The sequence below is a fragment of the Epinephelus fuscoguttatus genome, linkage group LG7, assembly GCF_011397635.1.
Source record: "Epinephelus fuscoguttatus linkage group LG7, E.fuscoguttatus.final_Chr_v1".
In the NCBI taxonomy this organism is placed as follows: Eukaryota; Metazoa; Chordata; class Actinopteri; order Perciformes; family Serranidae; genus Epinephelus; species Epinephelus fuscoguttatus.
This window is the reverse complement of record NC_064758.1, coordinates 44,708,145-44,735,462: the sequence shown is the minus strand read 5'-3', so window position 1 is coordinate 44,735,462 and position 27,318 is coordinate 44,708,145. Positions and strand designations below refer to the sequence as shown.

Below are 27,318 nucleotides of genomic sequence, written 5' to 3'. Positions count from 1 at the left end.
ATGGAGCTTACCTTCTGTTGGAACCGTTACTAGTTTGTTTGACTGTGTTGATACAATACGCTATATCCTGATTTGCATGAGGGAAAGCTGTCAGTCTGTTTCCATGGTAACAGTGAAGTGGAGCTACAGTCCCAGCTGGACGAGGACATCTAACTGGCCTACTGTCCTTGTCCCAGTATACAAGCACGGGAGGGGAATCCATTTATTGAGCCAAGTATGTGCGACTCCTCTACGATAGGTGGAGATATGCCCCCTTTCAGCTTGTTAGTGTTGGACCTTTTTCCTGTTGACCTATTACGTCACAGACCAAACAATGGACAAACAAGTTAGCTACGGTTAGCTAGCAGCTAACTGCTACCATGGTGGACAACTTTACAGCTCTGTACATTTGGTCCGTCCAAAAAGTCACGGCTCTGGATGTAGATTTCTCCATGTTGTTACCGGCTTCTTCTTCTCTTACACATTCAATGCTATTGGACAGGTAACTTCAGATCTTGTAAACATACTGATTGTTTCTTGAAGTCAGGTTTCTTAAACCCCCCACTACTGTGATCAATTAGTAATCAGTTTACCATAGACTGTAACCTGATTACCTGTGCATGTAAACACACTGATGGTGCCTCCCCTCCCCCTCCTGCTGAAGGTGTGAATACCCAGCCCGTGCAGGTCTATCCAGGCGATAGCTCAGTCATCTAATCCAGTAGGCCTGTGACCGCAAAGTTGCAGGTTCAAGCCCCTGCCAGGGTCACTGGTGTGTTCAGAGCCAGTGTCTGTCAGACCATAGACTCTGGTTTATACCACACCACAGAGAAACAGGAGAGTGAAGAGACCAGCTGCAGCAGCAGGGCGGCTGGGCCTGCACTGACTCCAAACATCTTCATACACAGCTGTCACAGTGAATAATAATGTTGTACATTAACTGTTTACAATTTAAACCGCTGCTTAAATTCTACATCACACACTGACTGAGACTGAAACATGCTGAGACATGTGTACGCTTCTTTAGATGCTGAGCTTTATTCAGCAGTTAGCCAAACAGAACCTGTTCTGCTTATTTTCAGCTTCACAGTTTAATGTTTCTACTAGAACATGTTTACACACTTTAATGTTCAATAAACACCTTATTTTTCCTCACCCTGTCTGAGACGCCCACCCCCGAAAAAGCCCAGTCCGCTCTGATTGGTCAGCGTTCCCAGCTCGTCTATATTTCAGTGTCTCTGCACTGTCACTGCAGATGAAAATCAAATGCATGTGAAAAATCAAATAAAATAAAACATGCTTCTAAACACAGTCCAGCAGGAATATGAGCCAAACTTTGGGAGAAATTAACAACATCAGCAACTAAGATTACATGTTTACCTGACGTTAGCATGTTGAGGAAACAGAGTAACAGAGGGTTGTCACTCACAGGGAGGATTACTTCTACATACATTATTTGAAAGTTATATATATAAAACACACACACACATTTAAACTTGTTCATGAATGTGCAGAGAAGCATATTTCGCACTAGGCCACAAATGGTAAGCGTGTGTGTGTGCAGGTACCTGGAGTATGGGCGAATCCCTCACACAGAGCCGGTGGAGCATGAATTCCGATGGGGTCAACGTGCTGAAGTTGAAGTGTCGAAAGCCAAAATCCTGGAGTTCATGGGTGAAGTAAGTATCTGTGTGTCATGTTAGTAAAAACATCAACTCTCATCTGATCACAGACAGAGCACACTGCTGGTCAGTCCTTCCAGGATGTCGCATCACATGATACAAATTCAGCCAATCCTCCTAAAGTGTTGCTAATCACTGCAACTTAACCAAAATTTATATTTAAAACAGGTAAAATCTCATTTAATTGTAGGACTGTACACAGCGTGTGATTCTCCTCACTATGTTTATCAGGAGAGTGCTGCTGGACCGGAGATCAGAGTCAGTCACAGAGACACAGTGACAGAGCTAAAGGCAGATTTGTACTTGTGTGTCAGCTCTATGCAGACCATTGTGACCATTTATACTTGTGCAGTGGTGTGTCTGTGTCACTGCAGTTACACCACACTAGTCAGTGTCAAGGTTTCTGTGAAGAGCTGTAAAGCTTAGTTTATTCAAAACACACATTAAACATGGCTTAATAGAGACAATTTCAAACACAAATCAGCTTCACTATAACTCGCAGCATTCACAGACAAACACTTGTCTTTATCTGGACACATTTTTCCCACAAATACAACATGCTAACGTTATTAGCACAAGCCTATGGCATTTTACATTGTATAAACTAGCCTAGCAGAGATTCCCTCTGCTCATATGAAGCCAGGATAAATCACACACAAGACTTAAAATGCTATTTTTGTGGAGGCTTTATTGTCTTCACAATTTATTGTTTCTTATCTGTGAAATTACAGTAAGTAAAAGTTTGGTTTCCACTGAGGGAAATGGTTTCAGCTTACAGAGACAGACAGGAGGTCTGTGTCGCTGTGATGTGTAGTTACATTTCTGGAGAGGTGTGCATCATGTTAGTGCGTAGGTTACGGTGTAGGATACGCAGTAGGTGCGATATCCATTGGACGTAAAAGTATAAATCCTGCTTTAGAGAAGCACCTGTGAAATCAGGCTGCAACAAGTCTAAAAACAGCCGACAGAATCCTGGAGGGAACGACTGCTTTGCTTCATGTAAACTTGGTATTTGTGCCTAATGAAGATTTGGTGTTTGATGTCAGCTTCATGAACAGGACCCTCAGAGCTGGAGCCAGCAGTACAGAGAGGCCCACTCCGTCTCCAGCTCCACACAGCCCAGCACCAGCAGCCAAAGATAACTCTGCTACTGAGAATACTTTTTTTTTTTTAAATTATTTTGGTTGTTGATGCTGGAGGAGAGAAGCTGCATTTTTTTTTTTTTTTTAATTTGTGTACAGTGAAGATGAATCTACTGTTACAAAGCCAAGGAGTATGAACTATCAATTCATATCTTCATACTTTAGCTTTTAGTCTAATGACATTTAATATGACACACAGTTAGTCAGGTATTCATTTTTTATTTTATTGCCTGGACTTTAAAGATAACAGTTCTTTGTTCAAGTTCAGAAAATAAAATCTTTTTTACATTAGATTCTACATCAGTGATTGCATTTATTAACATTGTCTTTTCATTCATTTCTCTCATATACACTCATTACTGTTAGACAGGACTGTGTTCTTGTCTCTCTTACATCCCACTCGCTACGTATAACAGGACACACAGGCACCATTGCACATGTACATACAGAAAAGAGCACGAGTTCACTGGTTCGACACTGTGGATTTGTTACCACTGACTTTAAGAACTGAACAAGTGTTTCAAAGGACGGGTTGATAGTTAAGATCCTAGTTTTCTGACTGATACTCATCACACACTGTGGTAAGAAGTACAAGCAAGTATTTACACTGTACTGTGTGCTGGCAACCTTTTCTTTTTTTTTCTTTTTTTTAAATTAAGGTCCCCTGAGAAGATTTTGTTTTTTATTGCTCCCCCAGGTGACACAAAGAAAGAAGCACACACCTGGGGGCCTGTAGCACCAAGCCTGATTAGATTAGTGTGTTAGCTGGCTGAGTGTGGGTTTAACTCGGGTATCATGAAGCTGGTTCACTTCTAAACGCGTCAGATCACCATGGTAACTGCACCACTCGGTCCCGATCAGACAGAGCGCTTTTTGTAAGATAAGCTGCAAAACACAAGACGCGCCACACTGCCTTATTTGTTGAAGCCCACCATTTAAAACTAGAATAACCCCCTCGTGGTTCATGCCTCCGAGAACCAGTCGACTCACAGTTATACTTTACATCCATGTCTGTGAAAACACAGATGCTTTACACACATCACCCCCCCGACAATAATTCAGTATCTGACCAAATGTCTCCCCTTCTGTTCCTGAGATATGACACTGAGAAAAGTGTTTTTGCAAAACATGATGATGTCATGCTGAAGCTGACCTCTCACCTTTTGAATATAAAATGTCATCACACATCAGAATCAGAATTTTGTCATAATAAGCTTTTGAATTCTTTGCGTGTGTGTGTGTGTGTGGCTCTTTTGTCTTTATGTGATGGGACATTTCAGGTGTGAAAAGGGGGAGGGAGAGGAGGGATGACATGCAGCAAAAGGCCGTGGGCTGGAATCGAAGCTGCGGCTGCTGCGGCAAGGACACAGCCTTTCAGTGTGTCTCAAATCTCAGACTTCTGTACAAAACACTTAATATTTTTAGTGCACAAAGTTCTAGGTCTAAAAGTTGAGTGTGGAATGATGGACACTACTCTTCGGTTGCCATCTTTGTGACGTAGTGGAAGCTACATCACAAACTTCTCAACTTTTGACACAGCAAGTGGGGACAACAAGACGCCTGTGCGTTACACGTTTTTTGCACTGAGTACCAAAACTGTTGCCGAACACAAGCAGTCATGTTTGTTGGGTCTGTACTGATGGTACCGCGAACAATAATGCAAGTAGTAACATAAGCTTAACATTTGCCAGCTAGCTAACTTGCTGCTAGCTACAGTGGTAATGGCATAAGTTTGGTTTATGTGTGGGCAGAGACAGCGGTCAAATGTTGGCGATAATGCTGCACCGTCCATTTGCAAGTCACCGTTTTGTCCCTTCTGGTAAGGGCCAAACGGCAGCGCACGATGTGAGACAACAGTACCTTGTTGAAATAAGTGCACCACACAAGAAGTGTACATAGTGTACAACACTAAAGTGTACAAACAGAATTATGTGATTTGAGACGCTCTCTGACTTCCAAGTTCATTGAGTCCAAGTGGATGTTTTTGCCAAATTAAAAAAAAAAAAATTCCCTCAAGGTGTTTGTGAGATAATGGATGGACAATGTAAAAAACATGATGCCTCCAGCTATGACTTTCGCCAGCTTGAAGGTATAAAAATCAAATCACCGGGAGGTTGACCCAAAACAATGTTTAACAGTCGAGACTTGATCTTTTAAAATCTATTTAAAAAAAAAATCAGAACCCTGAAAAATAACGTTTTTTCTCACTACTCAAGAATAAGTGAATAAATAACTTTGCCTCTAACGCTGACAGAGTTGTTTTATAACCAGCTTCATGATATTATTTACCCAGAATCAAAGAGGGCAGACTGAGTCCAGATTGCTTTGTGCTACAGGCCCCAAAAAATTAAGCTCCAAGTAAACCTGTTAAAAAACACTAACACACTGCACCAGATCCCTTAGGTAACTTATTAAAATGACTGATGTCAGTTAAAAACACACTGCAGACACACACACACTGTACGTCTGCCTCCAGTGTGTGTGTGTCTGTGTGCGGAGGGTGCATAGAATAATCCTGCTGATTTGACTCGTGTGAGGCACGTCATGGTATCTGGGCAGTTAAAGTGCCTAATGGTTCCATTAGTTTTACCCTCAAAGGATTGTGGGATGTTTGCACCCAGCATTTATACCAAAGTCAACACCATGACTACGCCGACCTGCTCTCTCCGTTTCCAATGTGACGAACATCCACCCAAAAACCAGTCACCAGTGTGATGTGGACACTTATATGATGTACCTCCTGTGACATGAAATGACTCGGTGTTACAGGCTGGTTCAAGTTTGAGGAATAGTTTGGAAATACACTTATTTGCTTTCCTGCTGAGAGTTTGATGAGAAGATCGATCCACTGTCATTTCTGTGTGGTAAATATGAGGCTCGGCCCAGCAAGCTGTTAGCTTAGCTTAGCATAAAGATAGCCTGGCTCTGTCTGGATATATCAAACTCCACCAACCAGCACCTTGAAAGCTCACAAATTAACACTTTATATCTCATTTGTTTTGTGCAAAAATCACAGGTTTCTTAAAAGACATGAGCCCCTGAGGAAACTGTACTTCTTTTTGCTCTCCCAGGCTTTGCTAATCAAAAGGTATCCTATGAAGTTTTTGACCACTAGTGGCGCTACGGAACAACGTTTTCACGATTCACATCCTGCTGTTGGTTTAATTTGTAGCACCAAGAGGAAGTACAGTAATTCGTCAACAAAGTCAGTATAAAAGAAAACAAACAGCTAGTAAACATGGACGTAAACAACACGCAATTTAAAACATGAAATTAGAATTACCGCCCTGCAGTTGTACGCCTCACTTGCATGTATAGTTCACATCCGTCTGTAAAAACATAGATGCTTAACTCACATCTTCCAAGATTAGAGTAACCAATTCATCACTGACCAAATGCCTGCCTGCCCCCCCCTTCTGATATGACATTTAGTAATGGCCAGAAATGTGTTTTTGCAGACTATAATGATGTCACAGTGACGCTGACCTTTGACCTTTTTGATATAAAATGCCATCACTTCATATGAATTCTTGAATTACAGGCAAAAACATGTTTTGCTAGGTCACAGCGACTTTTGACCATCAAATTATTACCTGCAGTGGACGTTTTTGCCAAATTTGAGGAAACTCCCTCAAGGCCCTCTTGAGGTATCACGTTAATGATAATGAGGACGAGACAGAAGAAAGATCACAGTGACCTTGACCTTTACCCCAAATTCTTGAGAGGTCCAAGTAAACATTTATGTCAAATTTAAAGAGACTCTGTCGAGGCTTTCTTGAGATATCCCGTTCACCTGAATGAGACGGTTGCAAGGTCGCACTGACCTTTGGCCACCAAAATTTTAATCAGTTCATTATTGAGTCTAAGTGAACATTTGTGCCAAACTTGATAAAAAATATCCCTGTCAGCCTTCTTGACATATCACATAATGAAAATGGGACTGACGGCTCTACATTCACTGAATGTAGATTCTGTTTACAGAGACTACGTCTGCTGTAAAGCCTCTGAGGCAGACTGTGATTTGTGATCAGCGTTGCCAGGTGGGAAATGTAGGATTATCGTACCAGAGACTCAAAATTATTGTATTTTGTATTTCAAATATAATCACTCTAGTGTTTACTTTTTTCCATTTTCCTTGCTTCTGTTTTTCCTCTTCTTCTTCCGTTTTGAATCTCATTCTCGCTGACGGTACAGTTGACCATTCAGCCAATCGTGCTCATTGTTCAGAGACAAACGTCATCCATATCTCACGCTAAGCAAAGTGCGATTGGCTGGAAACATGTCACATGGGAACAGATGCCTTCAGGGCTCACAAAAAAAAACTCCGGCATACTGATTACAACCACACATTCATGAAATGGTCAAATTATCGTACATTTGGCCTTTTTTGGAATTATTGATTGTACATCGTACAGAGGGCCAAATTATCGCACAAATACAATAATTATCGTACACCTGGCAACGCTGTTTGTGATATTGGGCTTTACAAATAAAACTGAATTGAACTGAATAGATGACAAAAAAGTGGGGACCTCTGGAGCGATCATAAAGTCAGAGTATGCGTCCATTCCTTGATTACCCGCTGAGTTATTTTTTACGGTACTAACTGTGCAAACATCAGAGTGGTTTTGATCTTCTCATCTAACTCTCGGCAAGAAGTGTATTTCTCAAAAGTCAACACTGTGACCACGTCCTGCTACGAGTTAAAAAACAGACCCTCTGCTTCTTACCCGTCACTTGGACTCTCACACGATGTTTCTCTGTGACTGTGGAAGCAAGATAACATGATGCAAAATGGCTCAGAACAACATGCCAGTTCACGTTAAGAACTGACTGAATGATTTAAAGATATTAATGCATCAGTAATGAGGAGAGGAAGAGAAGACGGACAGAGACAGAGACATGCAGGTGATAGTGTTCAGGAATATCTGTACAGTGAGACTGGTCGTCCGGGCAGCGTTCAGCAGTTCATTCTTCACAGTAAAAGAAACCTCTCCTTCATATCACAGACACGTGGCCTGAGCCCTGCGTTATAAAGTGCATTCACAATGAAAGTAGGCTCACGTGGGAGAAATGTCTCTCTCTCTCTTCTTTCACACCGATGAACACTACGACTACTTAAATTAAAAAAAGGCCACTTTCCATGAGGTGGGGTCGGATATTAAACCAGCTTCCTGCCGAGTCCTCTAGATGTGTTCTGGGACCGTCTCTAAAGCCTGCTCTGGGTCTCTGTCCACGTCCACGTTCTGAGAAAGAGACAAATACTTCACTGTCAGGCTGTAACGATCCACAAAAATACTGATACACTGATGTGTCAGTAAAATTCACCACAGGCTGCTGTGCTTAGTTTCTGTACTGTGACGTATTTCCTCTTAATCATAATGATAATAATAAACTTAATGTGATTGGCACATTTCATACAAGACATGCAGCACAAAGTACTTTACAAAAAGGGCAGTGCTTCACATGAAAATAGACAGAATGGACAAAACAGAACTGACTCATAAAATCATAGAGTTGTAAAACTATAAATCATAAAATCAAGTAAGATTTTGCAGCAGTGTGAAGCGTAAACAGAGAGTTTCAGACCTGTGTGAGGAGAGTCAGAGCGAGTTAAAGTCTAAAGTGAACAGATACTTTTTTATCTTTCTTTTAAAATATTTAGCGAGCAGCTTCTCTGAGATCTATAGGTGGTGTGTTCATAGCTTTGGGGCTGCACCCTCGACCTTCTTCCAGTAAACCAGCAGCAGATGATCGCAGTGTTCTTGGAGGCAAATAGTTAACAAGGGAGTCAGTGATGTAGCTCGGTCCCAGCCCATGTAGGGCTTTGTATGCAAGGAGGAGGAGCTTAAAATCAACTGTACATGTAACAGGAAGTCAGAACAGAGCAGCTCAGACTGGCCTGATGTGCTCTCTCCTCTTGGTTCTGGTTCACAGCTGCAGAGTTATGAATGAGCTGAAGTCTGTCAGTGGAGTTATTAGGGAGGCCAGTAAAAAGGGCGTTACAGTCGTCGAGTCGGCCTAAAATAAAGACATGAATCAATTTCTCTGCATCTTTTTTAGAAATGGTCGTACCTGAGGTGGAAACATGATGATGTCATCACCTTGTTAATGTGGGACTTGAAGCTCAGATCTGAATCTTGGATCACACCAAGACTTGTCACCTCAGATGGAATCCAGGGAGTTAAATTCCCCAGATTACTAAGCAGCATTTCTGTTTTTGTTTCAGGGCCGACAAGCAGGATTTCAGTTTTGTCTTCGTTTAACTTTGAGAAATTATCGCTCATCCATTTAGTTACTGCCACAAGACAGGTAGTGATGGAGTTTGTGGCTGCAGCATGAGCCATAAACTCCAAACTAGGGACACTGAACATAAGGGCGGTGTACAGTTACAAGAGGGATTTAAATCAAATCCTTTGCATTTGATTGGACAGCTAACAAGTCGGTGGACTTAAGACTTTAGGGTGATACAAAGCTTCAGCAGAGTCGGCTGCTGAGCTCCTCCCTCACTGTCAGATCAGGAGGAGGATGAGGAGATGAATGAATCAGACCTTCATTTCATTGGAAATTAAAACAAAGCTTTTTCCACTGATATCAAACACATCTCTCCCTGTGTCTCTCGTTGTTGCTCTGTTTGTTACTACAACCCCCAAAAGGTGGAGTGCAGTTTTATACGAGCGCTGTGGCTGCTATTCACCCAAAGTATCATTTGTTCAGAGTGCACGATGAGTCATGAAACGTTGGAAACTCAGAGATCTTAACCTCTCTAACTCCGCCAGGATGCCAACGTCCTCGCTCCCCTCCTCCTCTGTTAAGTGGTATCTCCCAGGTGCACTACGTCATCAAACCATGTGATGTTTGGTATTGCCGGATTCAGGAAGCTCTCGACTTTTCAAAAATAACATCGTTTTTCTTTTATTTATTATGTATTTGGCACCAGAGCAGCCTAAACACACAAAGTCTAAAATCACGATGAGTGGTGACAAGTCATGTCATGCCGTTTTTCGACGGGAAAAGTTAAAGGATTACTCATGATCTTATGTGGAGCTGTTAGCGGGGACTTAGCTGGTTTATAAAAGGTAAGAGTCTCACTCCTACCACTATTTTTGGCTGAGATACACCATCTAGAAAGTGGGATCATAACTTTCACGTTTCATATGGCTTTATTTGGTGATATTTTATGGTGTTTCTGTGTCATAAACAACATCAGCTATCATAATCACACCTGATTTCAATAAGGTACAATGTTTGAAGCTGGCTGAGTGTTGTTTGATCACTGATAGTACTGTTTTGAAGCCGAGTGACCCACTTCATTTGGAGCTCCGCCTGGATCTTGTCATGGTAAAAACACTGTAGAATGGTCATACTTTGAGCAGTCTGCTTCAAATTTGAAACACGTGTTCATTGATAGTGTGCCTACAGCCCCACAGTGTCATTTACCTGCTCAGATGAAGCCACAGACAGTTATTCATCCTGAAACACATTTTTTATTTTATTTTAGGCAAAATCTTCAATTTTTTACTGACTTCAGAGGCCCATTACTCTGTCTCTGTATCACCTAGAGTGTTTCTGACACTTTCACAAGAAACTTCAGGGAGTTTTCTTTCTGGCAAGACCTCATGCATGCATGTAGTCAGAGCGGTTCAGAAGCTACAGTCATTTTAATTTGGGTATGTCATTTTAGGCATTTTCACTACAAAATGGGGGTGGAGTACAAGTAGCTAGAGTTACCACACTAGTCCAGTGTCTCTGACAGTCTCCATCCATGTCAGTGAAAACATGGATGCTTCACACACAGAAGATCTATACAATCAGCACAGTTTCAAGATTAGAGTCACCAATTCAGTATCTGACCAAATGTCTCCCCTTCTGTTCCTGAGATATGACGTTAAAACATAATGATGTCACAGTCAAGCTGACCTTGGACCTTTTGATATGAAATGTCATCATGTCCTTATTGTATCCTGTTAGACATTTGTCATAATTAGTGTATGAATTCTTGAATTGTGGCCAGAATCATGTTTCGTGAGGTCACACTGACCTTTGACCAGCAAATTTGAATCAGTTTATTCTTCAGTCCAGGTGGATGTTTGCGTCAAACTTAAAGAAATTGCAGCTTGGGGAGTATTTGGGAGTTGAGTGTAACCAGCTTGGGCGCAATGCATCCTGGTACATGTAGGCACTGAAAAGAATCAATCAATCAATCAATCAACTGAATTGAATTGAATGACTGAGAAAGATGGAAAACCCTCAGCTTCTGATGTTTTTTGGGGGCAGACCGTCAAATCAAAAACCAACCAGAGCACCAGCACTGACAGATAAATGTACTTTTTGAATGTGGGCAAAATAAACAGAAACGGACACATTTTCAGCTCCGACACCATCGTCAGTGTGCGTCTGTTTCAACCGCCAATGTGCCGATAACCAACAAATTTGCCCAGTCACCCAACACGAGCATCAGTGCATCAAACGTCTCCTATCTGCTGCAGTGTAAGAGTCCATCTGGAAACTTCTCATTTAGTTCAGCTGGCAACTGGAGCAGATATGAAGTGAGTTCATGAGCACTGTTTCCATGGTAACCAGCAGGCCAAAATATCCATGTCAGTGACAAGATTCATCTGGAATTTGGCCTTTGTATTATCTGAGGAAGAAGGGCGAGAAAAACATCCTTCCTCCTCTCTGAGAAAATGACTCCTCCATGTGTTTGTGGCGACAAAAGAAAACATTTAACTCACCACTGGTTTGTCTCTGTGCGTGTTGACGGCCTCGATGTTGAGGAAGACAGACTCCACTTTACAGCCTGAGAGACAAAGACAAACAGTAACACAGAGAGGTCGTCATGAACGAGTGTGATAAAAGCATCTAATGACAAATAGATACAGAGCAGCAGGAAGCCAACAGGAGACCAACACGTGGAGCTGTGAGTGTGTGAGAGACTGACCGTAGGCGACTGGAGTGAGTTTCAGCACCGTGTGGAGAGGACACTTCAGGTAGGGCAGCTCATCTGGCACACAGGGACAAACAACAGAATCCTAACTGAGTCGTCTGCCGGCCCTTTGCTGGCAGATTCTGGACGTAAGCATTAAAAAGATGGGATGTGTAACACCGGGGTCAGACTACACGACATGCTCATCTGTTCCGACAGTCACTATGGCTGTGTCTCAGCCACACCATGCTATGCGGTCTATGTCGGCCACGTCCTTTGAAGACCACACTGGTCAGCAGAGGATTTCCAGGTTGCATCACCAGTTGTTTTCGCCCCGACCCGTTGGTGTTCATGGACCCAGATATACATACAATGTCAACCGTTAGCTTGTTAAAGGGAAATTTCAGTTTATTTCAACCTGTCTCCTATCGTCCTAAATTTGTTTCAAGTGACTAGTGACATAAAAATAATAGTTAGCATGTTAGCCGGTAGCCCACACCGGTAAGGTAAGACAACATGTTTACATGTGGTTTTCTATATGTTCTCTGACATTTATCCTAACGATATGAGGCGGTCTTTGTGGAAAAAAAGCTTGTTTAGTGGACTAACTTTGCACTTGAAGGTTGCCCGTTCACTTACGTTTTAACAGGTCTGACGCTACTATGCGCCCCGGCTGTATCTAGGCTAACGGCTAACATGCTAACTATTATTTTTATGTCACTAGTCACTTGAAACAAATTTAGGACGATAGGAGACAGGTTGAAATAAACTGAAATTTCCCTTTAACAACTGTTAGTCAACGTAAAATATAATCGTCACCAGCGCTCAATGCATCTTGGGATAGGCTGGGCCATGAAGGATTCATCCATCGCATCCTCCAAATTCTGGGAAAGAAGGCTGCATTTGAAGGAGCCTTTAAAATGCGACAACCTTGGTTGCGCAGATGTGATGCAATCGGTCTTCAAATGCAGGTGACTGTGGAGTCATGATATCTTGTTGTGCGTGAGATGGCAACACCTGAGCAGTGTCACTGTAAATAACTGCAGTTTCTCTCACCAGCAGTCTTGTCCAGGAAGTAAGCCAGCAGACATCTCATGACAGCCTGGTGACAGATGACCAGGACGTTCTCCTGCCTCTCCAGCTCCATGATGACCGGCTCCAGACGCTGGACAAGGTCCTCGTACGACTGGTGGACAGACGTGCACACAGAGACATGATAAAGTGTCCACACAAGTACAACTTGGTTCCAATTTATACACAAGCTGTATTCTAATCCCTCTGCTCTCTACCTGCTGACTGACTCACTAATTTGAAGCGGTGGGAGGTGAGGTGGAGTCTCCTCCCACTAAAGCAGCACATCAACGGAGGCTGGTAGGCAGTTGGGGCAACAAAATCCAAAGTGTAAAGATTGTACGCAGACACAGTTTACCTTTATAGATTATACTGATGCCAAATTAACAAGAAAATTGTCGACATGACGCCTTTTATCTTGTGATTTTTTTACAAATATGTTTTTTTTGATTTTCAGTGTCTAACTTTCTAACTCCGCCAGACAATAACAAATACAAATAACATTGTTTTTCTTTTATTTATTATGTATTTGGCACCAGAGCAGCCTAAACACACAAAGTCCAAAATCGCGATGAGTGGTGCCAAGTCATGTCATGCCGTTTTTCGACAGGAAAAGTTAAAGGATTACTCATGATCTTATGTGGAGCTGTTAGCGGGGACTTAGCTGGTTTATAAAAGGTAAGAGTCTCACTCCTACCACTATTTTTGGCTGAGATACACCATCTAGAAAGTGGGATCATAACTTTCACGTTTCATATGGCTTTATTTGGTGATATTTTATGGTGTTTCTGTGTCATAAACAACATCAGCTATCATAATCACACCTGATTTCAATAAGGTACAATGTTTGAAGCTGGCTGAGTGTTGTTTGATCACTGATAGTACTGTTTTGAAGCAGACTGACCGACTTGTCATTTGGAGCTCCGCCTGGATCTCTTCATGGTAAAAACACTGTAGAATGGTCATACTTTGAGCAGTCTTCTTCAAATTTGAAACAAGTGTTCATTGATAGTGTGCCTACAGCCCCACAGTGTCATTTACCTGCTCAGATGAAGCCACAGACAGTTATTCATCCTGAAAAACAGTTTTTATTTTATTTTAGGCAAAATCTTAAGTTTTTTACTGACTTCAGAGGCCCATTACTCTGTCTCTGTATCACCTAGAGTGTTTCTGACACTTTCACAAGAAACTTCAGGGAGTTTTCTTTCTGGCAAGACCTCATGCATGCATGTAGTCAGAGCGGTTCAGAAGCTACAAACATTTTAAGTTGGGTATGTCATTTTAGGCGTTTTTGCTACAAAATGGAGGTGGAGTACCACAGAAAGATACAAAACATGTATATTTGAAATCAGTTCAACCATTTATCTCTTCATGAGATACTAACATCAATATGATGTGACTCATTCGTAAAGTAGTCTTCAGATTCTGTGCTCCAACATTTTATTTTATCACAAAGGAAAGGTTTACAGAAAACCTTTTTAAGTGAGTTTGGGATGATTTTGTCCAGTTGGTCCGCAGAGAGTGACGAGTGCTTCATGGGTTTGTGCAGTGCACTGATGTTCATGGTGATGACTGTTTTATCATCACAGCATTCAATGAAGTCTGAGTTCAGTTCTAACTTTGACTATAGAGACGCTGCCTCCTCTCTCCACATCTTTACAGTCTAAACACACAAACATGAACATACTGAGAAATGAAATAAGGAAAAAAAGGCTTTTTTTTTTTTACACTATTCTTCCTCACCTCTCCTTTCGGGTAGCGGTAGCGATACTTGTCTTGGTCCCTCAGTGCAAACTCCTCTGGGTAGTTCTGCTGAATCTCTTCGTATGTCATTTCCTCACAAACCCCCTGAGGCAGCGAATACAGAAAATAAATCACACAACTGTCACCCTCACCCCTCAAACACACACACACACACACACACACACACACACACGCACACAACCAGGGAAACAATTTCTAAATAGTACACAGAACTACACAAACTATGTAGAGAACATGTTGTAGAACATCTTAGTTTAGTCACGTGTTTTTGACGTGTCCATCGTTCAGCATGAATACACTATAAACACACACACACGTATTCTCAACACTCACAGCGTCGATCTCATTGAGGGCCTTCCACTGTTCATACGGGACTCCCAGAGCCTCGGCAGTCTGGATGGTCCTCTTCATGTGGCTCGTCCACACCTTCAGGTCAGTGATACACTGCCCACGCATGTACGTCCCCAGAGCACTGGCAAACTGACGGACACATGCACACAGAAGACGTGAGCACAGAAACAGGATGTGATATGTAATGTCCACACACACACACAGACCAAACACTCCTAACCTTTGCACCACGAGGCGACAGTCCGGAGTCGCCTCCGATGCGGCCCACAAGGTTGAGGTCGCTCTCTCCATGGCGACACAGGTAGATGGACCTGGGGGTGACGTGGATGTTCATGAGGTAGTAGACTATCCTGCTCTGAATGTGGTCCTGGACCCGGTTCACCAGGTACCTGCTGCCCACGTTGAAGATCTTGATGTAGGACAAGTTCCTGCGTAGGGACGAGAAGAGTAGGAGCTATTTTCAGCAGCAGCACATGTGGTGCTTTGGATATACGCACACAAACAGTGATCTGTAGGATCAGTAGAGCTGCAACGGTATGAGATTTTCACAGTTCGATAAATGTCTCAGAAAATTATTATTATTATTAAGTTTAAAAATGACACATTTGATTGATGGAACACAAAATTCAGTCTGCGGCATCAACGTCAGACCTGCACATCCTTACTTCACACAGAGGACACACTGAATGTAAACCATGAGGTGAGAATCACCCAGGGAGGATGTAAATAGGAACACTGGGCTGGTGTCTCATTGTAGATGCTCTCACCTGTCCTTGTTGTCATCCAGCGGGACGTAGTTCAACTTGTAACATTCGATCCTCTTCAGGAAGTCAGCCACAGCCTCCTCTTTGTCACAGCCTACGTAGTCTGGACTGCTCAGCTTCACTTCCTATTTTTACAGAGAGAGTTTGAAGGTCTGAGTGAGACATAAAACTACAGTGCATGTCCTCATCTTGTGACCAACATCACAGGCTTTTAGCAAACACAGCGGGACTCATGCAAGGTCATGTCAGGTTCAGATTATGATGCTGCATGTTGGATTCAACAAACCTTCTAAGCTGCTCACATTTAATGCACATTGCTGTTTTCAAATTCATTTGTACTTAAATACAGCAGTAAACCCTCTCAGTCATCACTTATTTATTTGACAGGGACAAATGCACAAGACATTGCTTCATGTGTAAAATACTAAGTAGATCCAATGCATTCAGATTCTAGCTGTGGTGAACTTGCAGCCCGTCTCTGGTTAGCCTCTTAGAGTGAAAACAGTGAGTGTAAGATTACTGAGCATGGAGTAATCTGATACAGTAATGTAACACAGTGACTCTGCAGAGACTCTCTCCAGGCACTCAAGCCAACAACAGCACACAGGTCAGGTCAGGACTTTAAAAGGTAGCGACCAGGTAAAACCGTAAAACAGAACGCATTCAAGAAGATGCTCTAAAAATCACAAGCACAGCGCCTAAAGAACACCCTGGAAATCCAGAGCTCTCACGAGAGCACAATTTGAATTTGCTCAGCGAGTCACTCTGGCAATCAGTCATGATGCTCATTACCCATGCCAATGAAACCGAGCTGCACCAATCACATCGGTGTGTCTGATATAGGCGGGCCAGAGGCGAGCTAAACAGATGACAACAGCGCTGCGACGATGAAGTCCGGAATCAGTCAGTAAACACTGCAAGATGGCTACGGATGAACACCAGGTGTTTGAAACGGCTTTGGCTGCTACAATGAACGAGTTAGACTTGGCTTTTTCTCTAAAAGAGGAACAGAAGACGGCGCTCGAGTCTTTCCTTTGCAAGAAGGGGCTGACATGTTCCCTCGCACAACCTTGTTCTCTTTCTTATTTCAATAGTCTCTTGTTGGCTCTGTGACTCATGCACAACAGGTTTGGCAGAAGCAAACAAGTCACCTGGCAGCGCCTCTCCTCTGGCTCTCTCTCCTTCTCTTCTGGTTCTGCACTATATTGCACCATTGTTCTGTCACTTTCCCGCTCTCAGTTGCCCTCCTCTCAGTTGCCTTCCTCTCAGTTGCCCTCCTCTCAGTTGCCCTCCCTGCTCCTAACACTTCACCCTCGGAACTCCTCTAAGGTCGAAGATGCTCTGTGAATAACTTTTATCTTTATTAACAACCAGTCTTAACTTGAAGGGGAAATTCTAAGTAAATGCCACAAATGTCTGTAGGAGCTCGAGCACTCTTGGAACTCTCAGCACTAGAAAGTTTTGTGAGTACAGCCCCAGATCTCTAGTGTACGTACGAGAGGTGTAGAGAGGAGGGACCAAGTCTGACTGTTGTCTGAACAAACAGTGCAGAGTTTACCTTCAATAACAAACCTGTTCATACAGGAGCTGCTAGCATGACATCCTTCATCTTTAAAAATAAAATAAAAATTAAAATCATTTTGAGGCTAAATGAGGAACTCAGGGAGGAGTTGTTTAAAGTTCATTATTGTTGCGTGGATGCAGACATCATTATTGTATTTATAGAACAGCATTTTTCTTACCCAGAGAGCAACAACGGTCTCCAGAGTAACTCCAGTCAGCAGGGTGTTTAAATGTGTTCAGAGTCAACAGAGCTTTAACAAAACGATGACGTCAGCTGCCCAGTGAGGGTCGGGAGCTGTGTGGTAATAAAGTTAAGAAAGACTTCCTGTTGTTTTTAACTTTCTCTGAGAGCAGGAGGAGACTGAACAGAGGTGTGAAAGTTAAGATGATGTCTTTCTTTCATCTGTAACTGTCTCAGGAATTGAACACTGATAGACACCATCACACAGCTGCTGTCATTAACTGCTACTGGTGTTGATTTTAGACATTAAATGCTATTTCCAAAATCAGACGGCTGAGTGAGGATGAAGACTGGAGGAAAATAACAAAAGCTGGAAACACTTATTTTTCAGAGCAGCACTTTTTTTTAGGTATTAAATGAGTCATGTCACCGACGTGTACACACAGACAATGAAACTGAGGTAAACTGCGCTCAGCGAGATGATTTGAGCTAAACTGGGATGAAAACAGGGAAAAACGAGGAAGAGAAAGTAAAATATTAATGACAACAGGAGAACTGTTCTCCATATGTGCAAACTATCTCGTTTTGGAACAAAAGCCACAACGATATCTTGCCAACACGCACGTGACCTGGCAGAGTGTGACTGCTGCAATGGCTCGGTCTCCTCCACCAATAGCAAATCAGAAACACATTGGGCCTCGGCTCCAACAGCTCTTGGCTCAGCACATGACTCTCACAGTGATCTTGGAACCACAACTTCCTGTTCACACACACACGCACGCACACACACACAAAACTTACTTTAATATTCGAAGCGATGATCTCTGGATCATCACATATCGACTCCACAAAGAAAACCTGAACAGGCAGGATAAGAAAAGAGAGAAATTGCAGTTTTCATTTTTCAGATTTCCCTTTCTAACAGAGCAACAAACAAACAAACAAACAAACAAACCAACCTTGTACCCATTTTCCTTGGCAAAGTTGAGGATGACCTCTCTGCGCTCCGTTGTGGTGTTGGTGGCATCAAAAACCTGAAAGACAAATAAGATGACTGACTGATTCTTACTGGACTAAGCATTTACAATAAAACACTACAATTGAAAACACTTCAGGTGTGCTACTCATATGCGACATCTTTTATATGATAACCCTGTAATAAAAAAAATCCAAATATGTCAATTAATATTAATATGTAAATAATATCCAAGCCACCAGGCAGCAGATACTGTGACAGGACTGTGTCGAAGAATTCAAAAAGGTCAACACTCTGCATGAACTGAAGTAAACACAGTCTACATTTATCAACAGCAAAACTACATGAATTTTTTTTCAGTGAATTTTCAAAACTTTTCCATAATATTTTACTCCATTTCCACGACTTTATTTCAGTCGTTTGAAAGAGGTAAGCAGATTATTGAATGCAGCGATGGATTGGTTAAGCCCTGGATGAAGTTGTCTATCAGCTATTCACTTTATTCCTAGCCCCCATGATACCTTGCGTGAATTTTGGATGCAACTTCCTGAACTGAAACTAGCGATTTGCAATGCTTACAGTTTGTTTACAGTACTCTACTGTTACAGCTCAAACTGGATTATGTGATCATACCTCTGTCACCTCTGACAGCCATCTCAAAGCATTGTTATTTTTTTCTTTTTAACTAAGCATGCTAGCAATTAGCTCGCCTTGCTCCGTTAAAATACTGTTAACTTTAACATGGTCCGACCTAGCTTAGCGTAAACATCTGCTCCTTCTAAAGATGATTTCTGATGACTTACTGAGAGATACTAACACATAATTCAGTATTAACTGTAGCTCCATGTAAAGTGAATAAATGTGACGTTTCCCAGCTGATCCTCCGCTCGTCTGTGTTAACGACGCATTTACACATTTTTTTAACCTGTGAATTATTAAAAACTGTTCTGAGTGAAACATGAAGCTGAATTTAGCAGCAGACTTCAGTCACAGTAATATAAAGTAGTAGTAAAAGAAATAACTTTTGGCATTCATTTTTTTATATGATATAAAGGAAGTGCGGTAAATCAGTGACACATTCTCAGCCCTGATGACTAAATACATATTCCAAGGTATGTTGCCGAGTTTATTTCATCACAAGCAATTTTCTAATGTAGGTTGTGAATTAAGTCAGACGGGGATATCATGTACTGACGCTGAGTGACAGACCTGTCAGTCTACGTGTCTGATTTAATACTTTTTTGCTATGTCTGGTGAAACTCATCATATCAATTATCATCCTTTTGTTCTGGTCACATGTTCAACACACAGTTGCTGAAGACAAAAATGTAGCTCAGACTGGTTTTTAGTTGCTACAGGTGCGGGCAGTGCAACAGGTACCAGAGCTCCGCAAAGACATTTTAGAAAATGCAAAGTTAAGATTAGTTGAATATTTGTTAAGAAATAAATCAGTATTTGCTAAACTGAAGGCAAATTACTTTAGAAAAGAACCAGCAACCAAGAGCAGCCACTGGGACTAACCACAGACAGACTATGGGACTAACTAGCTTACTGCTACTTCCATTATCTCACAGGAAGTTATGTGGAATAAGGTGGATCGGCTACGTATGCTTGCCCTGGTGGTTGAAGCACTAACGTTATCTTGCCTGGCTACTGGCTGTTTAAACCATTATTAAACACGCCCAGGTATTTGAGCAAAAGCAAACTGCTAGCGCTTCCACATTTTTATTGCTCATTAGACATTCCTGCCATAGACTCGCCCAATGTGTATCATGTGATAGCGACGTTTCAACAGTCATGCAGCGCAGCACTACATTTTAAATCAGTATTTCATCTATCATCAAACATGTTTTGGGATTTTCATGAATATATTTTATCTAGAGGTGTACCGATACCACTTTTTCCTTCCCGATACTGATTCCAATCCCTGAACCTTAGGTATCTGCCGATATTGAGTACTGATCCGATACCAGCGTGTTAAATAACAATGGATGGGATATGAATTGTTGTATGTCTCAACTCCTAAAACTCTATGTAAAATATTAAGAAATAAATACATAATAGTTGAATGAATGCCATAAAAAAATCGGATCGGATCGGATTGGTCACAGGCTGTACTCGCCGATACCGCAGCCAAAACAATGTTTTGTCAATGTTCAAAACTTTCCCAAAACACTCTGTTCCAAACCATTTCAAGGCCTGAAACACAGTTTTTCTAATTCCATAACTTTTCCAGGAATTTCCTGAACATGGGAACCCTGACTGAGTTTGTTCCAGTTATTAGTCAAACCCTATGTAATTCCTTGGAAACAGAGACAACAGCCACAGGCTTTTTTTGAGAGTTAATTGCCCCTCAACATGAGCACATTTTGATTATATATTTTATTTTGTCGGTAATAGTTATTAGTATAATCACAATACTACACTCAAGGCTGTGCTTTAACTTCAGTGATGCAGTCAGGACTGAGGCGCTTGTACAGTCGTGCCAAAATGACATTAAAGCACACCCTCGAGTGTAATGTTGTTTAAGTATATTTTTTTAGATTTTTTTTTTGCCTTTTGCCTTTATTTGACAGGACAGATGAAGTGCGAAGGGGGGAGTGAGACGATGACATCACGCAAAGGGCCGTGGGCCGGAGCTAAACGCACAGCCACTGCGGCAAGGACTTGGCCTTTGGACAGGGGACACCTGCTCTAACCACAGAGCCACTGGGCCCCCTAACTTTTTATTATTACTCATATAACAACAGAGAAATAAATGATTAAAGCCATCTCCAGAGATTACATTCAGTAATTTTCTTTCTCTGTATATTTTCATTGTGACAAAATCTGTCAATCCCATGCCAAATTTAACCCGACCTCCAACACAAGAAGCTGCCGATGATGCAGCATGAAACCCAGCCCAATAATATTATTGATATCAGACTCACTGTTCCTGCTCCCTCTCCCACAGCAGTATCAGCCACAGTAATGTTATCTGTCACTCACCACGACCTGCCCCTGCTCTATGGTGAAGTAGTTACACACATCTTTCAGGGCAGCGACGGCGCAGGCCCTGCGCACAGAAATAGACAAACATTAATAATGCAATATTTCAGAAACACAGTCTGATTTAGAAACTTTCATACATATTTGATTGGTTTATATTTAAAGGAGAGGAGACACAGACGTCACATTGAGACCCTGTGAAGCAGAGGGTTCATACTTGCGTATCTTCATGGCCTCGGCGTTGTCGGGTCGAAAGAACTCGAAGCTGTTGTAGGTGCGTGTGGCGTCTCTTCTGTACTGCCCGACATTGAACGCTGTGGAACAAAGAACAAGAAGATGCTCTTTCTGTAAACATAGGCATCATGTATTTTTTCATATCAACAATGGCATGCAAAAGTCTGGGCACCCATCGTCAAAATTCCATTTACTGTGAATAGTTCAGTGAGTAGACGATGAACTGATGAAGTTAAAGATGAAACATTTCTTCAGTAATTTTTACAGTTTCAAAATAATGAAAAAGGAAGCAAAAGTTTGGGCACCCTGCATGGTCAGTGCTCAGTAGCGCCCCCTTCTTCTAAACACTTCTTGTATCCAGCTCAGAGTCTTTCACTTCTTGTTTGGAGGATTTTCACCCATACTTCCTGCAAAAGGCTTCTAGCTCTGTGAGATTCTTGGGCCGTCTTCATGCTCTGCTCTTTGAGCTCTATCCACAGACGTTTAATGATGTTTAGGTCGGGGGACTGTGAGGGGCGTGGCCAAACCTTGAGCTGGCTCCTCTTGAGGTCGTCCATTGTGGATCTGGAGGTGTGTTTAGGATCATTGTCCTGTTGTAGAAGCCATCCTCTCTTCATCTGCAGCTTTTTTACAGATGCTGTGATGTCTGGAATTTAACTGAACCCATTCTTCCCTCTACCTGTGAAATGTTCCCCGTGCTACTGGCTGCAACACAAGCCCAAAGCATCATCCATCCACCCCCGTGTTTAACAGTTTGTTCTCCAAACATACCTTTGCTCATTGCGTCAAAAAAGTTGGCTTGTTCAGATGTTCCTTTGCAAACTTCTGACGCTGAATGTTGTGGTGAGGACACAGGAAAGGTTTTCTTCCGATGACTCTTCCATGAAGGTCATATTTGTCCAGGTGTGTCTGCACAGTAGAACAGTGCACCACCACTCCAGAGTCTGAGAAATCTTCCTGCAGGTCTTTTGCAGTCAAACAGAGGTTTGATTTGCCTTTCTAACAATCCTACGAGCAGCTCTCTCAGAGAGTTTTCAGCTTGACCTCCACAGTTCCTGTTAACTGCCATTTCTTACTGACATGACCAACTGAGGAAACAGCTCCCTGAAAACACTTTGCTATCTTCTTCTAGTCCTCATCAGGTCTTTTAGTTTTCAGAGTGCTAGGCAGCTGTTTAGAGGAGCCCATGGCTGCTGACTGTTGGGACAAGGTTTCAGGAGTCAGAGTATTTATAAAGCTTTGAAATTAGCATCACCTGGCCTTTGCTAACGATGACTGTGAACAAGCTCATTAAGGTCTGAGACCCTGGGAAAGTTGTCTGAGAGCTCAGATGTCTCGGGGTGCCCAAATGTTTGCATGGCGCTCCTTTACTTTTTTCCCACTCTAAAATTGTACAAAACGGAACTAAAACACTGATCTTGCTTCAAACACTGAAAAGCATGTTTCATCTTTAACTTCATGCCTTTTGAAGATCAGTTCATCTTCTACTTACTGAACTATTCACCATAAAATGAATTTTGACCAGGGATGCTAACTTTTGCATGACGCTGTATCTGTAGGAACACGTGTTGTACTTTTTATTCAGAATTCTGTGTAACTTTCATGTGTTTTATTTGATATAAACACGTTTGAGTTCAGATGTAAGTTACGAGACAAGTCACAGTTTCTTGGCTGATTTCAGCATTTCTAAGTTGTGTTTATTCAAGTAACTAAATAAAGCTTCTCAAGTACACAAGTAACAATAAGAGCAACATCCAGCTGCAGCTAAAATTAAAACATTTATGTATTTATTTATTTATTTTGCAAAATCAAACAGGCATATTTTTGTCACATGTGGACTCTGGGGCTGTTGAGAATCTACACTTGTTAAAATTAAATATTAAAACGTTTACAGCTGAGTCAAAGCATTGAGTCACTCCGATCCAGTTCAGGTATCTGGTGAGCTTTTTTGAGATGTAGGTTTTCCCTCTTGCTGGGAGTCCCACCATCACTATCATGGTCGGGGAGTTGGTGAACTGGGGCACAGATGCTGAAACACACAAACACAAAGACTGAGTGTTAAATTAGCTGTGCTGCACGTGAAGTTGTGTTGATTTTCACTGATGGAGCCTGGTCAGAAAATTAAGCTTGGGAAGGAAAACCTGCTGCTGACAAAGTGAGTTCCAGGGTTTAGATGTTGTGCTGAAGGCCATCTGGACTGAGTCAGACAGGAGGAGTCGGACAGGTTTGGAAAAACAAAAAATTCCGCTGATAACATTTGAATCTGGCTTCTTTTTGTTTGTTCAGCCATTATGTTTCATACACTAAAAAGGCTGCTGGACGATGGTGTAAAATTTATCAGCAACTATTTTGATAATTGATTCATCACTTGTCATTTTTAAGGAAACTGGAATCACCGCCCCACAGCTGTGCGCCTCCCCACACCAGTCAAGTTTCTCTGACAGTTTCCATCCATGTCTGTGACAACATGCATACTGTCAGTACAGTTTCAAGGTGGACACCCAAGATTAAAGTCACCAATTCAGTATCTGACCAAATGTCTCCCCTTCTGTTCCTGAGATATGACGCTGAATAAAGGACAGACAAGTGTTTTATGCTGAACATTATGATGTCACAGTGAAGTTGACCTTTGAGCCTTTGAATATAAACTGTCATCACTTCATCATTTTATCCTGTTAGACATTTGTGTGAATTTTTTGATGAATGAATTCTTGAGTTATGGCCAAAAACCTTTTGCAAGGTCACACTGACCTCTGACCACGAAATTCTAATCAGTTTATTCTTCAGTCCAAGTGAATGTTTGAGTCAAATTTAAAGACATTTCCTTAAAGGTTAACTTTGGTATTTTTCAACCTGGGCCCTATTTCCCCATGTGTATGTGTGCGTATGATTCATAGGTACAACTCGTTCTAAAATTGGTTCAGTATTGAGGGAGGCGGGAGCCGCAAGGTAGATATGGGGGCAAATGCGTCCCATATAAGTTTGCGCATTAAAAGTGCTTTTTTTCGCCACTCACCGGTTCAGATCGCCAGTGCTATCTCTGTAATTAGCATACTAAGCGTTTCCCTTACCTCTGGACTGTGACGTCATCTTGCAAGAGCTTTGCTTGTTGCCGGAAGAAAACAGAGGAGCCATGCTGAGCGCCGCTCAGAGTGGCGCTGGTTCTCCCGGAGTACAGCTGTGAGTTTTAATGCTTCGATTGAAAACAGTGGTTCGTGTTTGTGCTTATCCGAATTGCAAGAACAGGATGTTGCGCAACACCCTGTACAGCTTTCATAGGCTGCCTTTGTCGGACGGCGAGATGCTGAAGTTGTGGTTAGTTGTGCTACAAATGGATGCTAACACTCCTGTCCAGACACTGCGCCTTGCAGACCATCGGGTCTGCAGTGCTCACTTCTCCCAAGATGACTACTGCCAGCCGAAGAAGAGAAGAGAAGACATCCAATCCCGAAACACCTCTTCCTCAAGAAAACAGAGTCCCACGAGTACAGAGAGCTACAGACACAGTGGAGCAAAGCTCTCGTGAGATGACATCACAGCCCAGAGGTAAGGGAAACGCTTAGCATGCTATTTACAGAGATAGCACTGGCGATCTGAACCGGTCAGTGGCGAAAAAAAGCACTTTTAATGCGCAAACTTATACGGGACGCATTTGCCCCCATATCTACCTCGCGGCTCCCACCTCCCTCAATACTGAACCAATTTTAGAATGAGTTGTACCTATGAATCATACGCACACATACACATGGGGAAATAGGGCCCAGGTTGAAAAATACCAAAGTTATCCTTTAAGATGTTCCTGAGATATCCCGTTCACAAGAGTGAAACAGATGCAAGGTGACCTTGACCTTTGGCCACCGAAATCAAAAGTTCATTGTTAAGTCCAAGTGAAAATTTGTGCCAAAATTGAGGAAACTCTCTCAAGGCCTCCTTAAGGTATTGTGTTCATGAGAATAAGATGGATGCAAGGCCACAGTGACCCTTGACCACCAAAATCTAATCAGTTCATTTTTGAGTCCAATATACGTTGGTGCCAAAATTGAAGAAACTGCCTTATGGTATTCTTGAGCAAGATACTGAACCCCAAATGCTCCTGATGGCTGTTGTGTGAGTGTTAAAGCTGAGTAGCAGGTGGCACCTTGTACTGTACTGTAAAAAGTGCTTTGAGTGATCGGAAGACTAGAAAGGAGCCACTCAAGTGCAGTCTGTTTACCATTTACCATTACATGGTGCCACCTGCTACTCAGTAACTATTCACACACACTCACAAACCGATGGAACAGCCATTGGGAGTAATTTGGGGTTCAGTATATTGCCCAAAGATACTTCAACATGTGGACTAGAAGAGCTGAGGATCAAACCACCAATCTTCCAATTAGTGGACGACCCACTCTGCCTCTGAGCCACAGGCGCAGTGGCTCCGGCCGCGGCTTTCGTCAGCACGGAGTCATAAAAACAGGAAAACAACTGTGTGTCAGAACTTAGTTTCTTCTTCTTCCCTCTCTCTTTAATCATCTCATGACCCCTCAGATTTATCTGGTGACCCTTTGGAGGGGCCCGACCCCTAGGTTGGAGCACACTGGAATAAACTGGTGAGCTGTACATAAAGCAGTTCAAACTGGCTTCACCTGGAGCAGCTGCAACAGTAACACGCAGCTCTAACACTGATGCTTCAGCACACATAGAATCAGACGTCACAGAAGACATTTTACTGCGCAACAAGTACATTTACTGGAGTTTTACTTGTAATTGAGTATTTTTACTCTGTTGTACTGGTACTTTTACTCCAGTAAAGAATGAGAGCACATCTTCCACCGCTGCTAATCTCAAGCAAAGTAACAATATCAGGTTTCACCATCTGGCACAGCAGAGGACCAACTCTGGCACTTAAGAGTGAAAGTGCTGGAAATAATTACATGAGGATGACGACAAGAGCGTACATGTGGTCACATGGTGAAGCTTTAGGGTGAACGGCCGTCCGGTCTCTGACAGAGAGCGCCGCTGTGCCCTGAGCCTCTCAACCCCAAAACACAAACACACAGTCTGACGCCTGCGTTAATGCAACATGTATCAACATGTCAAACTGAAGAGATACCAAACACTTGCAAACAATATGGTATGTGTGTGTGTGTGTGTGTGTGTGTGTGTGTGTGTGTGTGTGTGTGTGTGTGAGGTGGTGCGTAAGTGACTGTACTCACAGCCTCTGCGCTGGCTCAGCCTGCTCTTCATCCATGGACCCCAGGTTTTCTCCAGAGGATTCTGGGTTAGTTTTCTCTGCGTGTCTGCCATGGCTTCAACAGCCAAGTGTGTGTGTGTGTGAGAAACCTCTGTACAGTGTGTGTGTGTGTGTGGGGGTGGGTGTGTAAAGGGAGCTTGAGTTAAAGAGGAGCTCTCCAGGTGAGCGGACAGATTTTGAACTTTCTCATACGATGTCAGCGGGGGAGGAGTTTGAGTCATCTGTCATCCTGCACACCTGATGCCTGTGTCTCTGATTGGTCAGATGACCCGTCAGTCACCTTCAGTGTCCCGGTACAGCTCAGAATGAGGTCATCCACCAATCACAGAGTGAAGCTCTAAACTTTGCCCTGCTATACAGGAAGTGGTGTAGCATGACAAACCAGTAACAATCATGCTGAGCTGCTCCTTTGTGATTATGTCAGATGACATCTGACAGAGTTGTCATAAACCAGCTCCGCC

General features: G+C 42.5%; 2 protein-coding genes and 1 non-coding gene across 4 annotated transcripts in view; 2 read left to right on the top strand and 1 right to left on the bottom strand.

Annotated features, from left to right (window-relative positions):
- ndnl2 (necdin-like 2) overlaps nt 1-3,101 on the top strand; it is a 7,980-nt gene extending 4,879 nt beyond the window's left edge. For both annotated transcript variants that reach the window (XM_049582201.1, XM_049582202.1), the window contains exons 10-11: nt 1,544-1,658; nt 2,708-3,101. In XM_049582201.1, coding sequence (XP_049438158.1) covers nt 1,544-1,658; nt 2,708-2,803 — 211 coding nt within the window. In that variant the 3' untranslated portion in view covers nt 2,804-3,101. The remainder of the gene's footprint in view (nt 1-1,543; nt 1,659-2,707) is intronic.
- LOC125892473 (small nucleolar RNA SNORA11) lies at nt 749-877 on the top strand. Its single transcript, XR_007449755.1, has one exon. It is a non-coding gene; the product is annotated as a small nucleolar RNA SNORA11 (small nucleolar RNA).
- Nucleotides 3,007-27,318, bottom strand: LOC125892287 (6-phosphofructo-2-kinase/fructose-2,6-bisphosphatase-like). The gene is made up of 14 exons (XM_049582229.1): nt 26,820-27,318; nt 23,528-23,650; nt 21,605-21,701; nt 21,388-21,454; nt 18,383-18,457; nt 18,225-18,281; nt 15,683-15,804; nt 15,136-15,343; nt 14,898-15,044; nt 14,544-14,648; nt 12,786-12,915; nt 11,745-11,807; nt 11,539-11,603; nt 3,007-8,049 (listed from the first exon to the last, which is right to left on the bottom strand). The coding sequence occupies exons 1-14, from the start codon at nt 27,076-27,078 to the stop codon at nt 7,990-7,992; spliced, it is 1,578 nt and encodes a 525-aa protein (XP_049438186.1). The 5' UTR covers nt 27,079-27,318; the 3' UTR covers nt 3,007-7,989.

What these genes read in the sequence shown, in the direction of transcription:
- LOC125892287 (XM_049582229.1), bottom strand. Translation starts at nt 27,078, where the DNA reads ATGACTCAAACTCCTCCCCCGCTGACATCGTATGAGAAAGTTCAAAAT. An exon ending in ACTCACTCCAGTCGCCTACG is followed by an intron (nt 11,604 to 11,744) that starts GTCAGTCTCTCA and finishes TTTGTCTCTCAG; the next exon opens with GCTGTAAAGTGGAGTCTGTC. An exon ending in CGCACAGAGACAAACCAGTG is followed by an intron (nt 8,050 to 11,538) that starts GTGAGTTAAATG and finishes TCTCTTTCTCAG; the next exon opens with AACGTGGACGTGGACAGAGA.